The sequence below is a fragment of the Ranitomeya imitator genome, chromosome 6, assembly GCF_032444005.1.
Source record: "Ranitomeya imitator isolate aRanImi1 chromosome 6, aRanImi1.pri, whole genome shotgun sequence".
Lineage (NCBI taxonomy): Eukaryota > Metazoa > Chordata > Amphibia > Anura > Dendrobatidae > Ranitomeya > Ranitomeya imitator.
Window position 1 is genome coordinate 177331212 of NC_091287.1, and position 17446 is coordinate 177348657.

At 43.9% G+C, this 17446-nt stretch overlaps 1 protein-coding gene across 2 annotated transcripts in view; it reads left to right on the forward strand.

Moving 5' to 3' along the window:
- Positions 1 to 916: 916 nt before the first annotated feature.
- The window catches only part of COBL (cordon-bleu WH2 repeat protein), a 641622-nt gene continuing 625092 nt past the window's right edge, over positions 917 to 17446 (forward strand). For both annotated transcript variants that reach the window (XM_069730332.1, XM_069730335.1), the window contains exons 1-2: positions 917 to 1060; positions 4271 to 4422. In XM_069730332.1, coding sequence (XP_069586433.1) covers positions 4394 to 4422 — 29 coding nt within the window. In that variant the 5' untranslated portion in view covers positions 917 to 1060; positions 4271 to 4393. The remainder of the gene's footprint in view (positions 1061 to 4270; positions 4423 to 17446) is intronic.

Here is a 17446-nt window from a genome sequence, read left to right on the forward strand (position 1 = left end):
GCGGCTCCGCAGCGTTTTTGCTGTGTTTTTTTGGCGGATTTGCTGCGTTTTTTACCCCTGCGGTTTTCTATAATGGAATGGGTACAAAAACGCTGCAGATTCACAAAAAAGTGACATGCTACTTCTTTTAAACCACAGCGTTTCCGCAGCGGATTTTCTGCAAAGTGTGCACAGCATTTTTTTTTCTCATTGATTTACATTGTACTGTAAATCAATTTCGGATCTGCAGCGTTTCTGCACCTCATATAATGCTGCGGATCCGCAGAGAATCAGCAATGTGCGCACATAACCTAAATGTGCACACGTAAGAAAAGAGGTGCAGAATTTTCTGCACAAAATCCGCACCTCCTGGCAGAATCCGCAGCTGCAGATTTGCTGCAGTTTTTATGCGGTTTCGTTTTTTGTGCGGAATTGATGCGGATTTTGTGCAGTTTTTGTGCAGATTTTACCACTGCGGATAATGGAGGGGTGCAGAAACCCTGCAGAACTGCACAAAAGAAGTGACATGCACTTTTTTTGAAAACTGCAGCGTTTCTGCGCGGATTTTTCTGCACCATGTGCACAGCTTTTTTTTCACATTGATTTACATTGTACTGTAAATCACAGTGCAGTTCTGCAGTGTTTCTGCGCGGAATAAAACGCTGCAGTTCTGCAAATCTGCACTAAATCTGCATCGTGTGCACACAGCCTAACGCTGACGGCGTCTTTAGTTTCCAGTCTTTGGTCCAGCAGTCAGCTAGAGTGGGGCTCGTTCCAGTGCAGGGACACGGGGGGCTTCTCAGCGTGGTGCTATCGCCCCCCATACCATGCCCCCGTACCCTGCAGGAGTCACCCTCACACGGTGCAGCCTGGAGGGGAGGGCTTGGGAAAGTAAGCTGCTCTTCCACAGGGCTGGCAGCTGCTGCCAAGGGGCGGGGGAAGGGATACAGTCTCCGGAGATTACAGGGAGACAACAGTACGAGGAGGTCTGATAATAACACCGAGCAGGAGCCGGTGCCCCGACTGACAGCTGACGGCTTCCAGCAGCTCCCTCTCACACTCAGTGTCCGGCTGCTGCCAGGTAAGCTCCTCGCCCCTGAGGCTGTGGGTTGGCAGGGACACCTGTTGCCCGGCCGTGTGTGAGCTGGGTGTTCTGTTACCATGTGCCTGTGTTGTCTGCAGGTTGCTGGGGGCAGGTCCTGTGCAGGTTCTCAGGGCACCTGGTGGTCAGTGCAGACATGGGGCAGCTCTGTGACTGGCACCACCTCTGCCAGTGTGACTGAGGGAAGTTTCCAGTGCTGTGAGCAATGCCAGGTATCGGTAGCACCTTGTGCCACATCACAGATGTTTCTCGGGTCCTCATGGCATTTTTGTGGGCACATTTTCAATTTTCCTTTATTTTTCATGCCCAGCCCCCAGTGTTATCGGTGGCGGGCGTCTTTACGCGTCATTCTGTCAGTGACATATTTATTATTTATGTTATATTTGCTACAGATACAATAAAGAATGAAAAGCAAAGACTGGTGCTGTGCACCTCATACTGATGGCTTCCGGCCTGAAAGTTCTCAGTATATGTTCCTGTCAAGAATTCTTGGTGCCATACTTGTGCACCACTGCAGCCCTCTCAGGTTCTCTAAGACCCCCTGAATCTTAGGAACCACCTCCACACTGTGACCCACATTTCCAAGGAATTGGAGTCCATGTACCAAATGCTGTAAAGCATTCAAAGTGAATGGAGCTTTTCTGTGCCCGTCATTAGGGACCCATAGGCATCCACCACAAGCCTCTCAGGAAAACGGAGCCGTTCATCATAGCCACCAATCAGATGTCAGCTTTCATATTCCTAAAGCACATTAGAAATGAAAGCAGAGCTGTATTTGGTTGTTGTGGGCAACTGCTCATCTCCTTTTTGATACACCTTTTTCTTTCTTCTCTTCACCTTGCAGCACTTTCAGTAAGGCCGGTTTCACACGTCAGTGGCTCCGCTACGTGAGGTGACAGTTTCCTCACGTACCGGAGACACTGACTCACGTAGGCACATTCAAATCAATGTGTCTCTGCACATGTCAGCGTGTTTTCACGGACCGTGTGTCCGTGTGCAAAACACGGAGACATGTCATTGTTCGTGGGAGCGCATGGATTACACGGACCTATTAAAGTCAATGGGTCTGTGTAAAATACGTACCGCACACGGACGTTGTACGTGTGCAGTCCGTGTGCTGTGCAGGAGACAGCGCTACAGTAAGCGCTGTCCCCCAACATGGTGCTGAAGCCGCGATTCATATCTTCTTTCCAGCAGCGTTCGCTGGAGAGAAGATATAAATAATCCTTTTTTTTTGTTTTTCTCGTGTTTAAAATAAAGATCCCTGTCACCACCCCCCTCCCACCCTCTGTGCGCCCGCCCGCTGTTAATAAAATACTCACCCGGCTCCCTCGCAGTGTCCTGTCTTGGCCACAGCTTCTCCTGTATGCGGTCACGTGGGGCCGCCCATTACAGAAATTAATATGCGGCTCCACCCTGTTTCGCAATGAAATGCTTTGTCCCCTTGACCCCTGGACGAAGCATTTCATTGCGAAACGCGCGTCGGGTGTGGTGGACTCCTGGCTACTCCTCCATTGTCTGGTAAATATGTGTTGGTGTGCTATATAATATGCTAGATGAATGTCTGTATAGCTAACTATAGTCTTTTGGACACTGTTTTTATGTGGATTTACATGGCATATTAGCCCCTTATACTGAGACCATATACTGAATCCTTATATAATACTTCATTAGGCTTTTTTGTTAGACTGCCACGCTATATTTAACCATTTCTTGAAATGTTTCATGTAATTTGTATGCAATGTGAGCTTTATGGATTTACCAGTATATTTATGTATATATCTCTGTGACCTTTTGCCAGGTGTCTACCTTTTTTTCTGTGTTTACCTTTTTTTCTGTGTTTGTCGTCTCTCACCTGCTGCCTATTTAGGCTCTTTTATGACCATTTATGGTTTTTCTTTGATACTAATAAAGTGGTTTTTCATATTATCAATGTGTGGTGCCTTTTTCTATAGGTATATATTTGATGTGCAGCTAACCACCGTAGGGTATATTATTGGTGTTGTGACTAATGTGAACGTAGCCATAGGACTCTGTCAGAGGGACGTGCAAATTGGCCCGAGATCGGAACGCAGTGCACAGGCTGGCGGCTCTCCTGACCGGAGTGTGAAAGCTTCATATATTACTACACAGCTGTCACGTTTGGGTCGGGAGACCCGTGCACTGCGTTCCGACCTTGTCTGATTTATATACCTATCTGACTGCTCCCTTAGCCTGAATTCTGGTGTAAAAATATTTGAAATGTTGCAAAAATGTTGTGACTTGTAGCATTATTATGCCAGTCCCATGACTTTTTAAAAATGTGGTGGATATTAGTTGAGAGTTCTGAGCTGAGCACCGCTGACCTGCTCATTACTGGAGTGGCGTAAATTACGACTGAAATGCCCTCCAGACTTCTCCTTCCTGCACATTTGTCAATCGTGCCCCTGTGGGGGAGCTATCAGCAGAGATGAGTGATGGCGCCCCTAGACTTGTCACCAAGATTAAACATTATTTTTACTGCAGTCACAGTTGTAATGAAGGTATCTTTAAAAAACATTATTAGGAGCCTGTTAAAGCTCTCCTAATAATATTATATGGGTAAATCCCATTGACCGGTTCCCTTTACGTGTTTGTCAGAAATAACCTGATCACATGGTGTGACTCCCAGAGATCATCTGTAATCTGTGGGGAAAGTGAGCAGCAAGTGTTTAATTGCCCTGCAGACTCAACACAGGGGAAATTAACATTAAATGATACCATCCATGTAATGTGATTCTCCGGAGAGTCGGAGACTTTCCCCACTCCATCTAATTGATAGATCCCCTATAAAAATCCCAATGCCTCAACGGGGTACTTCATAATGTTTCCATCTTGCAGCATACTAGGTAATCCTACTGGGTGATGGTTGTTCTCACGAATGTCTAGCTTTATCTATTTTCCTGTGGCAGATATCACATGCTGCTGTGCCGCACAGAATTCTCCGCATGTGTATCTGTATTTTAAGTAAAGCATGTGATCCTCTTATTCAGAATAACCGGTCATGGCGTTCTGAGTTTAGAGAGGAGGTAATGAAGCATGCCAAATTGACTATTTTAACTTGTGCAAACATTATATAACTGAATGTGCCTTTGTCTTACAGATGTAGGAAGATGAAACACTCATCAGAATAAAAAGCCTCACAGCTTTCTCTATACTTTTCTGTTTCAGCTCAGGGATGTCCCATAATTTCAGGTGACAAGCCACAGTCGCTGGGAAGGAATACTATGGTGATTGTATGCTCCTCGATTTGAAAAAAAAGGATTTTATAAAAATATTTTCCAAGAGATCATCATGGAAATGTCACAAAAGCAGCCAGTTGGGTAAGTAGCACATCTGCTCTCACAGCATTCATACCTGGCTGGATAGCAAAGAAATAGACGTGATGTCCTATATCACTGGTGCTATAAACCGGTGTATAATGCTGCATGTGTCTGACAGCTAGATAGGTCTCATTTGAGTTTATTATCTAAGAGAAAATGTAAATGTTTCTTGCAATGTAGATGAGGCAACAATCATGTATCAATTGGCTCTCAATAACACTGTGTCCAATACGCGGTACTTTAAGTGGATTGTCTTTACATGAACCTTGCAATAAATTCTTTTTAGTGTTTTTATATATTGTACATTTATTACACCATTGAAATGCATTCCTGATGTGTTTAGGATCTGTGTGATATGAGCCTGAAATACAGTCATGTACATGGGGCCTTACATTTGAGTTTATATTTGCCAATGAAGCTGCTTAATATATGGTCAATGTGCTAAACATTATATTAGCATAATAGGTGCTGGGATCTATTTTGTGGCCACAGTGGTAATTCTATCCTAATCAATGTCATAACTAAAGGTGGGCAATGATTGTTGTTCAGATATGTGTTAACAGATTTCTTAAAGGGGTTGTACACAACTTGGGAAAAACTCTTCTCAATCCACGTTTACAAATAACACTTCTACTAACCTCCGTTCGAGCGGTGTCGGCACTGTCTCTCCTGGTGATCACGCATCAGTATGATGTCACGCAAACACTGTGGCCAATCAGAGGCCATTTCTCTCTAACCGCCTTCAGAGATATCACATACATCCAGAAGAAGATAGAGAGCAGCAGCGCTCACTTCCTCTGGATGTAAGCGATGTGTCCTAAGGCGGGAAGATTAGCTATCATCTATCGGTAAAGATGAAGGTTTGGCGTGCGGGCCCACTTGAAAGTCTGGGTCTCCATGTATGACTTAAATATACATTATATGTCATGAATGGGTGAATGGTATGCAAGTGATAAAAAAATTAAATCAAAATTTAGAGTATTAAGTATGAGCTCACAAATACATGCACTTTAACTGTTTGACATGCTATAAATTAGATTATTAATGGTTGTCTGAGGACTGTTCTGCCATGCTAAATGAATTTGGGTTTGCAGATCATCAAGGTCCGCTGCTGGCAGCTCTCTTTGCAATTGCTGGAGTTCGGAGATGTTGTAATCCATGATAGCATGTTTGGACCTCTCAGTCTGCTCACAGAAACATCAGCAACATGCAGTTTTGGTTTTGTCTTGTTGGAAAACAGCTCCTGGAGCACTGGAGAAATGGCCACACAATTTTGACAACTAAATCATTTTAATGCCTTTACAATGGAACGTCACACAGGTCCTGCTCCTTGGATTATGGTCTGAGGTGGCATACTTTTAACACCAAGTACTTCAACAGCTCTGCACTACATTGACTGGGTATAGCCATTTCTCCAAAGTGTCCAAAGAGCTATTTAAAAAAAAACAACCCCAGACGATATGTTCTACTATATAGCCCGCAGTGTCTCAGGCTTGTTTCCCATCAAACACATCTGGGAGCTGATAGGTCAACAATTTCAGGAAGCTACCAACATTGGAACGTGATCATTTGCTTGCCTAGGTGCATTCAATGTGGCAGAATATTCCTCGGACAACAATTAATACCCTCACTGATAGCAGCCAAGGCCAAGGCGTGTAAGTGCGTGAATTTCTGCTTGTGGCTCAAAACTGAATAAATTAAGATAGTTTGAAAATGTTTTCCCTGTTTATTCATCATTTGCATATCATTAACATGTCTAATAATCCTTTGATTTTCATTCCTCCTTGACTTTTCCTTCTTGGTATAGCAATTTCAGTGTTGAGGAGTGTAAATAACAAAAATTCCCCTTACTTCTGAATATTGTGATCTTACTGATGGATAGGGCTGGCATTTAAGGTGCCCATACAAATTAGACTAAGACTGGCTCAACCCTCAATTTTTGTGAAAACTTCAACATGCTTGATCCTTTCATTCTCAATGGACATAATCTGCTATCAAAGTTGTCTGGCAGTGGCTTTCTTCCCTCTCCCCATACAGAAAACTGTGCATTCATATGCATTGAGAGTTCAGTGTTGTATTTAAAAGTCGGCTGCTCATTTTAGTGCAACGATACCTTTCATTACATATTTTGTTAGTGGCAGAAAACTGCACCTATGTATGAATACAGTTGCATACATTTGACTGAATGCAGCGTGAATTTAGCCTAAAAGAACATTAGTATCTGCACTGTTTTTGAACTGTGCTCTGTGCTCCTATACTTACTTGATTACTGGTCATTCCTACTATTTTATGGATTCTACAAAATGTTTCCTGTACAGTCTTTGGCCGGCGTCACACTCAGCGTATGAAAATACGGTTCGTTTTTTACGGCCGTAATACGCAGACATGTCCCCAAAATAGTGATCCGTAGGCAGGGTGTGTCAGCGTATTTTGCGCATGCCATCCTCTGTATGCAATCCGTATGGCATCCGTACTGCGAGATTTTCTCGCAGGCTTGCAAAATGGACACATACAATGGATCCATGGGCTCAAATATTCGTTAAAACATATATACTGTCTATATATATATTACGGTAATAGGGTTGAGCGAAACAGATCGTTCATTTTCAAAAGTCGCCGACTTTTGGCAAAGTCGGGTTTCATGAAACCCGACCCGATCCCTGTGTGGGGTCGGCCATGCGGTACGCGACTTTCGCGCCAAAGTCGCGTTTCGTATGACGCGCTTGGCGCCATTTTTTTCAGCCAATGAAGGGGCATGGGCAGAGTGATGACATAGGTCTTAGGGGCGTGGACGCCTATCGCCATGTTGTTGCTTGTGCGCTGTAGCGATTTGCACTGTGTAACACCAGCTTTTCAGTTCAGGGACGGACGGAGGGGAAAATTCCCATTGGCTTTGCATTGGGTTTCGTGTTTCGGTCGATCCTCGACTTTTCGCCATAATCGGCCGATTTCACTCGACTCGACTTTTGAGATAGTCGGGTTTCGCGAAACCCGGCTCGACCCTAAAAAAGTCAAGGTCGCTCAACCCTATACGGTAATATTTCATACAGAGCTAGATAGCTGAAAAGCCGGTAATTCAATCGCCGCCTTTTGCTATCTTCTTCCAAAACCCGACATGATATGAGACATGGTTTACATACAGAAAACCATATCATATCCCTTCTTTTATTACATATTCCTCTTTAGTAATGTAAGGAATGTCTTGGGTTAAATTTTGGGGACTCTAGCTATTAAATTAAAAATTAAATCGCTGAAAAAAATTGGCGTGGGCTCCCGCGCAATTTTCTCTGCCAGTGTGGGAAAGCCAGTGACTGAGGGCAGCTATCAATAGCCTGGAAAGGGTCCATGGTTATTGGCCCCCCCCTGGCTAAAAACATCTGCCCCCAGCCACCCCAGAAAAGGCACATCTTGAAGATGCGCCTATTCTGGCACTTAGCCTCTCTCTTCCCACTCCCGTGTAGCCGTGGGATATGGGGTAATGAAGGGTTAATGTCACCTTGCTATTGTAAGGTGACATTAAGCCAGATTAATAATGGAGAGGTGTTAATTATGACACCTATCCATTATTAATCCAATAGTACGAAATGGTTAATAAAACACACACACATTATTATAAAGTATTTTAATGAAATAAGGACACAGGGTGTTTTAATACTTTATTATACTCTTAATCCACCTGAAGACCCTTGTCACCTGAAACAAAGTTAAACAAAACAAACAACAATGTTCCATACCTTCCGTTGTTCAGTCTTGTCCCATGCTGTAAATCCATCTGAAGGGGTTAAAACATTTTACACCCAGGAGCTCTGCTAATGCAGCTGTGCTCGTGGCTGTAAAAACCTGGGGAATGAATGGAATGCAGGGAAATGACCTGTAGTTACCTCGAGTCGCAGTGATGCGCCCTCTGCTGGATGTCCTCATATGAACTCGAGCGTGGGAAAATATTCTGAAAAGTTCCCAGAATTCCCAATTACAATACTTTGTAATAATGTGTGTGTGTTTTATTAACCATATATATATATCTACTATATAATTGTCTAAGGGTCACTTCCGTCTTTCTGTCTGTCTGTCCTGTCTGTCACGGATAGTCATTGGTCGCAGCCTCTGTCCGTCATGGAAATCCAAGTCGCTGATTGGTCGCAGCAAAACAGCCACGACCAATCAGCGACGGGCACAGTCCGGAAGAAAATGGCCGCTCCTTCCTCCCCGCAGTCAGTGCCCACTCTGTACTCCCCTCCGTTCAGCGCTCACACAGGGTTAATGGCAACGTTGACCGCGGTGTAAAGCACTCGGTTAACGCTGCTATTAACCCTGTGTGACCAACTTTTTACTATTCATGCTGCCTATGCAGCATGAATAGTAAAATGATTTAATGTTAAAAATAATTAAAAAAAAAAAAAATAGTTACATACTCACCCTCGGTTGGCCCCTGGATCGAAGCGATTAGTTACCGATGCTCCTCGCGACGCCCCGGTGACTGCTCCATGCATTGCGGTCTCACGAGATGATGACATGCGGTCTCGCGAGACCGCTACGTCATCATCTCGTGAGACCGCAATGCACTCTTCAGACCAGAGCGCGCGAGGAGCATCGGTAACCGGCCGCTTCGATCCGGAAGGTGAGTATGTAACTATTTTTTATTTTAATTCTTTTTTTTTTTAACAGGGATATGGTGCATACTACGTAACTGGCCAATATACTACATAACTGTGCTGTATACTACGTGGCTCTATGCTGTATACTACGTGACTGGGCAATATACTATGTGGCTGGGCAATATACTATGTGGCTGGGCAATATACTATGTGGCTGGGGAATATACTATGTGGCTGGGCAATGTACTATGTGGCTAGGCAATATACTATGTGGCTGGGCAATACACTACGTGGCTGGGCAATATACTATGTGGCTGGGCAATATACTATGTGGCTGGGCAATATACTATGTGGCTAGGCAATACACTACATGGCTGGGCAATATACTACGTGACTGGGCAATATACTACGTGTCTGTGCTGTATACTACGTCACTGGGCAATATACTATGTGACTAGGCATTATACTACGTGGCTGGGCATTATACTACGTGGCTGGGCAATATACTACATGGCTGGGCAATATACTATGGCTGGGCAATATACTACGTGGTTGGGCAATATACTACGTGACTGGGCAATATACTACGTGGCTGGGCAATATACTACGTGGCTGGGCAATATACTACGTGGTTAGGCAATATACTACGTGGTTAGGCAATATACTACGTGGACATGCATACTGTATTCTAGAATACCCGATGCGTTAGAATCGGGCCACCATCTAGTATATATATATATATATACCCCTATACTATGTGTAGACTAGACATTTATTTTAGCTATTCTAACCTGTCAGTGTGATTTTACTGTACACCGCACTGAATTGCCGGCTTTTCTCTAGAACACCGCTGCGTATTTCTTGCAAGTCACACTCTTGGTCCGTGTGTAATCCGTATTTTTCTCGCCCCCATAGACTTTCATTGGCAATTTTTTTTTTGCGCAATACGCTGACAAACGCAGCATGCTGCGATTTTCTACGGCCATAGAAGACCGTATAATACGGATCAGTAAAATACGGCAGATAGGAGCTGGGCCATAGAGAATCATTGTACCGTATGCAATCCGTATTTTCTGCACCTCTCATACGTCCGTAAAACTCGCTAGTGTGACGCCGGCCTTTTACTGTTAGCACATTTGTTTTAAACACCATAGGTTGTTTTTTTTTTTAATTTTAAGACTGTTTCAACTTTCCAGTGCTTGAATTGCACATTGACTGAGAGACACAAAAATAACTTGAAGCTCTTTAGGAAACAAAGCCGACATTGTATAGAGAACTACATTCATATAGATGTTGCACCTGCTCCCCACAGTTCATGGGTTCTTAGCCCTCCCAAATATAGAATCAATATGTCAAAGTCTCTACGTAAAAGGTCTGAGCTAGACATTCTGTAACATTGATATAATTAGTTGCATGCTTCTCAAAGTATGGTAACATTTTCAGAATATTTTAGCTTACTAAAGGACCCAAAACCAAAGTTTGAAAACAGATAAAAGTGTAGCTGTAAAACGAGCAAATACGATTTCCATGTATTGCCAAAGATTTTCAGCAATATAGATATTTGTATGAAAGCATGGTGGCATTAGCGCACATATCAAAGAGGAACCCAATGTAGCTGCTATGAGATGGAGGCCCATTCCAGACTGGCCTCTGCACCATTTATATTGCTACATTCTCTAGTTCAGTAGTTGTTATGTTGGAAGGCCTTTTTTTCCCAGACAGAAAGCATTCTTGTTATGAATAGTGGCCTCAGCAATGAGACCGCCATCGATCCCACTTTTATCATCTATCCTATGGATAGGAGATACATGTTCTTAGTGGACCAACCCGACAATGTGAGCTGTCTGGAGTTTATGGAGTTTATTAGGACCGAATACTAATATCAAATAAATTACAGGCTGCAATCTCTTTAATGCTCTTTAAAGGGGTTTCCACTACTCGGACAACCCGTTTTTAATTGTTATATTCCACTTATAAAATAACATCAGCCTATACTCACCGCCATTGCCGTTCCTGCACTTTCTTCGGACATAACAGACATTCATCCCGTTGTCAGTTTTGTCCAAAGAAAGTGAAAGTGGTGCAACTGCTAATTAGCTGCAGGGCTCACATGACATAACAACGTCACGCTAGTCAGTGCCCTTATTGCTGGAACGTGCCGAAACCGGAGGTGAGTATTGGCTGTTTTTATTTTAGAAGTGTCAGAGTTGTCAGAGAAGTGGACAAACCCTTTAATGCTGGCTGCAGACTAGCGTATGAAAACTCGACTGACATGAAAAAACCGACATGACTGGCTCAGAGTGCAGATCCGTGGGCTCTTCTGACTATATCAAACAAGTCCAGGAGCTGACAGTCATTTACATGCACTATTCTGGTACGTAAATAGGACTTAAGTAATGAATGCTGTAGTTTTTTTTCTCACAGATGGTTGGAATGAGAGAAAAATCATTCAACTGAACAGCCCCATTGAATGCTGTGGTTATAATGAGAAGCCCATTTATTTCTGTGAGGCTGCCATCCTGAGAAGGCAAAAAAAGTAAATAATCTATTTTCGTTTCACACCGGTCATGCTGACATTTTTGCTAGTCTGTCAGGGGATCCAAGATTTCTGACAGTAATAATAGTAGTCTGCAGCAGTATTCTTACCATCAGAAATACCAGATCTCTCCACCCCCTGACTTCAACTGGGGTCTATCAAGGCTTGAAAACATGTCTGGAATACAGTAGCTGTCATCATTTTTTGGCACTGACTGGGTCCTCAGAGAGTAACGGTCGTTTTATTATTTCGTTTTCTTTCATAAATCAATAGTGCGTGACTAGTGTTGAGCATTCCGATACTGCAAATATCAGGTATCGGACGATATTCGCTGTATCGGAATTCCGATACCGAGTTCTGATACTTTTGTGATATCTGATACCGGAATCGGACGTTCCCATAGTGCAATGATGCACTATAATGGAGTGTGGGCGGTGCGTGGGCGGAGACTGTTTGTGTGTGTGTGTGCGGGCAGGCTCTGTGCATGACCGTGGGGGGGTCTGTGCGTGCCTGCCGGGGGTCTGTGCGTGCCTGCCGGGGGTCTGTGCTTGCCTGCCGGGGGTCTGTGCGGGCCTGCCGGAGCTCTGTGCGGGGCTGCCGGGGGTCTGTGCGGGCTGCCGGAGGTCTGTGCGGGCCTGCCGGGGGTCTGTGCGGGCTGCCGGGGGTCTGTGCGGGCCTTCCGGGGGTCTGCGGGCCTTCCGGGGGTCTGTGCGGCCTGCCGGGGGTCTGTACGGGCCTGCCGGGGCGCTATGCGGGCTGCCGGGGCTCTATGCGGGCTGCCAGGGGTCTGTGAGTGTGTGCAGGCATCGTCCGATGGGACTACAAGTCCCATCGGATGATGCCTGGTACAGTGACAGTGATTGACACATTAGCCAAGGATGGGAGAGTAGTAGTCCCATCATCCGGCTAATGTGTTGAATGTACAAAAAAAAATACTATACATACTACATACATACATACAACATACTACATACATACTGCATACATACATACATACATACATACTACATACAGTACATACATACATACATACTACATACATACATACTGCATACATACTACATACATACTACATACTACATACATACATACTACATACATACTACATACATACATACTACATACATACTACATACTACATACTACATACATACTACATACATACTACATACATACTACATGCATACTACATGCATACTACATATTACATACATACTACAGACATACTACATACTACATACATACATGCTACATACATACTACATACATACATACTACATACATACATACTGTATTACATACAATCTACATACTACATACATACTACATACATACTACATACAATACATTCATACATTACATACATACAGACATACAGTACATATAACATAGATTACATACTCACCATCACTTGTCACTTTGTTCCCCAAAGCCAGTGTCATCTGTAAAAAATATTAAAATAACAAGCAACCAATATACTCCCTGATCCGCAGAAATCCACGAGTGTCCCACAACGATCTCCCGTGGAGAACGGTATTTAATTTGTTTTATTTTTAACAGGAGAAAATGGACCCCAAAAGTTGTACAATTTGTCCTGAGTACGCAGATACCCCATATGTGGGGGTAAACCACTGTTTGGGCGCATGGCAGAGCTTGGAAGCGAAGGAGCGCCATTTGACTTTTCAATGCAAAATTGACTGGAATTGAGATGGGACGCCATGTTGCGTTTGGAGAGCCCCTGATGTGCCTAAACATAGAACCTCCACCCCAAGTGACAGCATTTTGGAAAGTAGACCCCCTAAGGAACTTATCTAGATGTGTGGTGAGCACTTTGACCCATTAAATGATTCACAGAAGTTTATAATGCAGAGCCGTAAAAATAAAAAATCATATTTTTTCACAAAAATGATTTTTTTGCCCCCAATTTTTTATTTTCCCAAGGGTAATAGAAGAAATTGGACCCCAAAAGTTGTTGTACAATTTGTCCTGAGTACGCTGATACCCCATATGTGAGGGTAAACCACTGTTTGGGCGCATGGGAGAGCTCGGAAGAGAAGGAGTGCCATTTGACTTTTCAATGCAAAATTAACAGGAATTGAGATGTGACGCCATGTTGCGTTTGGAGAGCTACTGACGTGCGTAAACATTGAAATCCCCCACAAGTGACACCATTTTGGAAAGTAGACCCCCTAGGGAACTCATCCAGATGTGTTGTGAGACCTTTGAATCCCCAAGTGTTTCACTACAGTTTATAACGCAGAGCCGTGAAAATAAAAAAAAAATTTTCCCACAAAAATTATTTTTTTGCCCTCAGTTTTGTATTTTTCCAAGGGTAACAGTTGAAATTGAACGCGAAAAGTTGTTGTCCAATTTGTCCTGAGTACGCTGATACCCAATATATGGGGGGGAACCACCGTTTGGGCGCATGGCAGAGCTCGGAAGGGAAGGAGCGCTGTTTGACTTTTCAATGCAAAATTGACTGGAATTGAGATGGGACACCATGTCACGTTTGAAGAACCCCTGATGGGCCTAAACATTGAAACCCCCCACAAATGACACCATTTTGGAAAGTAGACCCCCTAATGAACTTATCTAGCTGTGTTTTGACAGCTTTGAACCCCCAAGTGTTTCACTACAGTTTATAATGAAGAGCCATTTGGAATGCAGACTTAGATGGATTGGTCTGCAGACGTCACGTTGCATTTGCAGAGCCCCTCATGTAACTAAACAGTAGAAACCCCCCACAAGTGACCCCATATTGGAAACTAGACCCCCCAAGGAACTTATCTAGATGTGTTGTGAGAACTTTGAACCCCCAAGTGTTTCACTACAGTTTATAACGCAGAGCCGTGAAAATAAAAAATCTTTTTCCACAAAAATTCTTTTTTAGCCCCCAGTTTTGTATTTTCCCAAGGGTAACAGGAGAAATTGGACCCCAAAAGTTGTTGTCCAATGTGTCCTGAGTACGCTGAGACCCCATATGTTGGGGTAAACCCCTGTTTGGGCACACTGGAGAGCTCGGAAGGGAAGGAGCACTGTTTTAATTTTTCAACGCAGAATTGGCTGGAATTGAGATCGGACGCCATGCCGTGTTTGGAGAGCCCCTGATGTGCCTAAACAGTGGAAACCCCCCAATTATAACTGAAACCCTAATCCAAACACACCCCTAACCCTAATCTCAATGGTAACCCTAATCACACCCCTAAACTTGACACACCCCTAACCCTAATCCCAACCCTATTCCCAACCGTAAATGTAATCCAAACCCTAACTTTAGCCCCAACCCTAGCCATAACCCTAATTGGAAAATGGAAATAAATACATTTTTTTAATTTTTTTATTTTTCCCTAACTAAGGGGGTGATGAAGGGGGGTTTAATTTACTATTAATAGCGGGTTTTTAGCTGATTTTTATGATTGGCAGCCGTCACACACTAAAAGACGCTTTTTATTGCAAAAAATATTTTTTGCGTTACCACATTTTGAGAGCTATAATTTTTCCATATTTTGGTCCACAGAGTCATGTGAGGTCTTGTTTTTTGCGGAACGAGTTGACATTTTAATTGGTAACATTTTCGGGCACGTGACATTTTTTGATCGCTTTTTATTCCGATTTTTGTGAGGCAGAATGACCAAAAACCAGCTGTTCGTGAATTTCTTTTTTGATGGGGGAAGGGGGGGCGTTTATACCGTTCCGCGTTTGGTAAAATGGATAAAGCAGTTTTATTCTTCGGGTCAGTACGATTACACCGATACCTTATTTATATCATTTTTTATGTTTTGGCACTTTTATACGATAAAAACTATTTTATAGAAAAAATTATTATTTTTGCATCACTTTATTCTGAGGACTATAACTTTTTATTTTCTCACTGACGATGTTGTTTTTTGCGGGACAAGATGACGTTTTCAGCGGTAGCATGGTTATTTATATCCGTCTTTTTGATCACGTGTTATTCCACTCTCTGTTCGGTGGTATCATAATAAAGCGTTTGTTTTTTTTACGATGTTCACTGAAGGGGTTAACTAGTGGGACAGTTTTATAGGTCGGGTCGTTATGGACGCAGCGATACTAAATATGTGTACTTTTATTGGTTTTTTTTTAATTTAGATAAAGGAATGTATTTATTGGAACAATATATATATATTTTTTTATTTAGGAATTTTTTTTTTCACACGTGTAATTTTTTTTTTTAACCTTTTTACTATGTCCCAGGGGGGCACGCAAGGAGCCGAAACACTGCGATCATGTTTAATCGCAGTGTGCCGGGGGTTAATGTGCCGGGGGCGGTCCGTGACCGCTCCTGGCACATAGTGCCGGATGTCAGCTGCGATAGTCAGCTGACACCCGGCCGCGATCAGCCGCGCTCCCCCTTGAGTGCGGCTGATTGCTCTGGACGTACTATTCCTTTCTTGGGAAGTAGGGCCCACCCCACATGGACGGAATAGTACGTCCAATGGTAGAAAGGGGTTAAAATAGGGGGACCCCAAAAAAATGACGTGGGGTCCCCCTATATTTTATAGCCAGAAAGGCTATGCAGACAGCTGCGGGCTGATATTCATAGCCTAGAGAGGGGCCATGAATATTTCCCCCTCCCCCCCGGCTACAAATACCAGTCCGTAGCTGCCCCAGAAATGGCGCATCTGTAAGATGCGCCAATTCCGGCACTTAGCCCCTCTCTTCCCACTCCCGTGTAGTAGCATATGGGGTAATAAGGGGTTAATGTCACCTTGCTATTGTAAGGTGACATTAAGCCGGGTTAATAACGGAGAGGCGTCAATAAGACGCCTATCCATTATTAATCCAATAGTAATAAAGGGTTAATAAAACACCCACATTAGGACAAAATATTTTAATATTCTTCATTTAACCATACTTACCATACTTCAGCGCCTGCAAAAAAAGTAAAATAATAAACCGTATACTACCTGTCCGCCGTAGTCCAATTAATAATGAGTGTCCCACGACGATCTCCCCTATAGAACAGTGACATCGGGTGATGTCACTGCTCTATAGGACCCTCAGTGACACACTGACAGGAGACAATGGCTCCTGCAGTGCATCACTGAAGTTACTATAGTTCAAAGTCTCACTTTATGGCAATTGCTGTGTGTGAAAATTTCTCACACAGCAATGCCAAAAGTGAGACTAGGGACTATTTTTTTACAGCGGCGGAGGAATACAGTGCGGAAGGATACCTTCCTCCCGTCATTGAATTCCTGGAGCCCCTGGGGAGCAGTCGCATCAGCTGATGCTGCCTTTCTCCATGGGAGATCGTCGTGGGACACTCGTGGATTTCTGCGGACAGGGAGTATATTGGTTGTTTGTTATTTTAAAATTTTTTACAGGTGACACTGGCTTCGGGGATCAAAATGACAAGTAATGGTGAGTATGTACTCTATGTTTAATGTACTGTATGTCTATATGTATGTATTGTATGTAATGTATGAATGTACTGTATGTAGTATGTATGTATGTAGTATGTATGTTTTTTTTTTTTTTTTTTTCAACACATTAGCCGGATGATGGGACTACTACTGTCCCATCATTGGCTAATATGTCAATCACTGTCACTGTAGCAGGCATCGTACGATGGGACTTGTAGTCCCATCGGACGATGCCTGCACACACGCACAGAACCCGGCAGCCCGCACAGACCCCCGGCAGGCCCCCACAGACCCCCGGCAGGCCCGCACAGACCCCCGCAGCCTGCACAGAGCCCCGGCAGGCCCGCACAGACCCCCGGGAGCCCGCACAGACCCCCGGCAGGCCTGCACAGACCCCTGGAAGGCACGCACAGACCCCCGGCAGCCCGCACAGACCCCCGGCAGCCCACACAGACCCCCGGCAGGCCCGTACAGACCCCCAGCAGCCGGAACAGACCCCCGGCAGT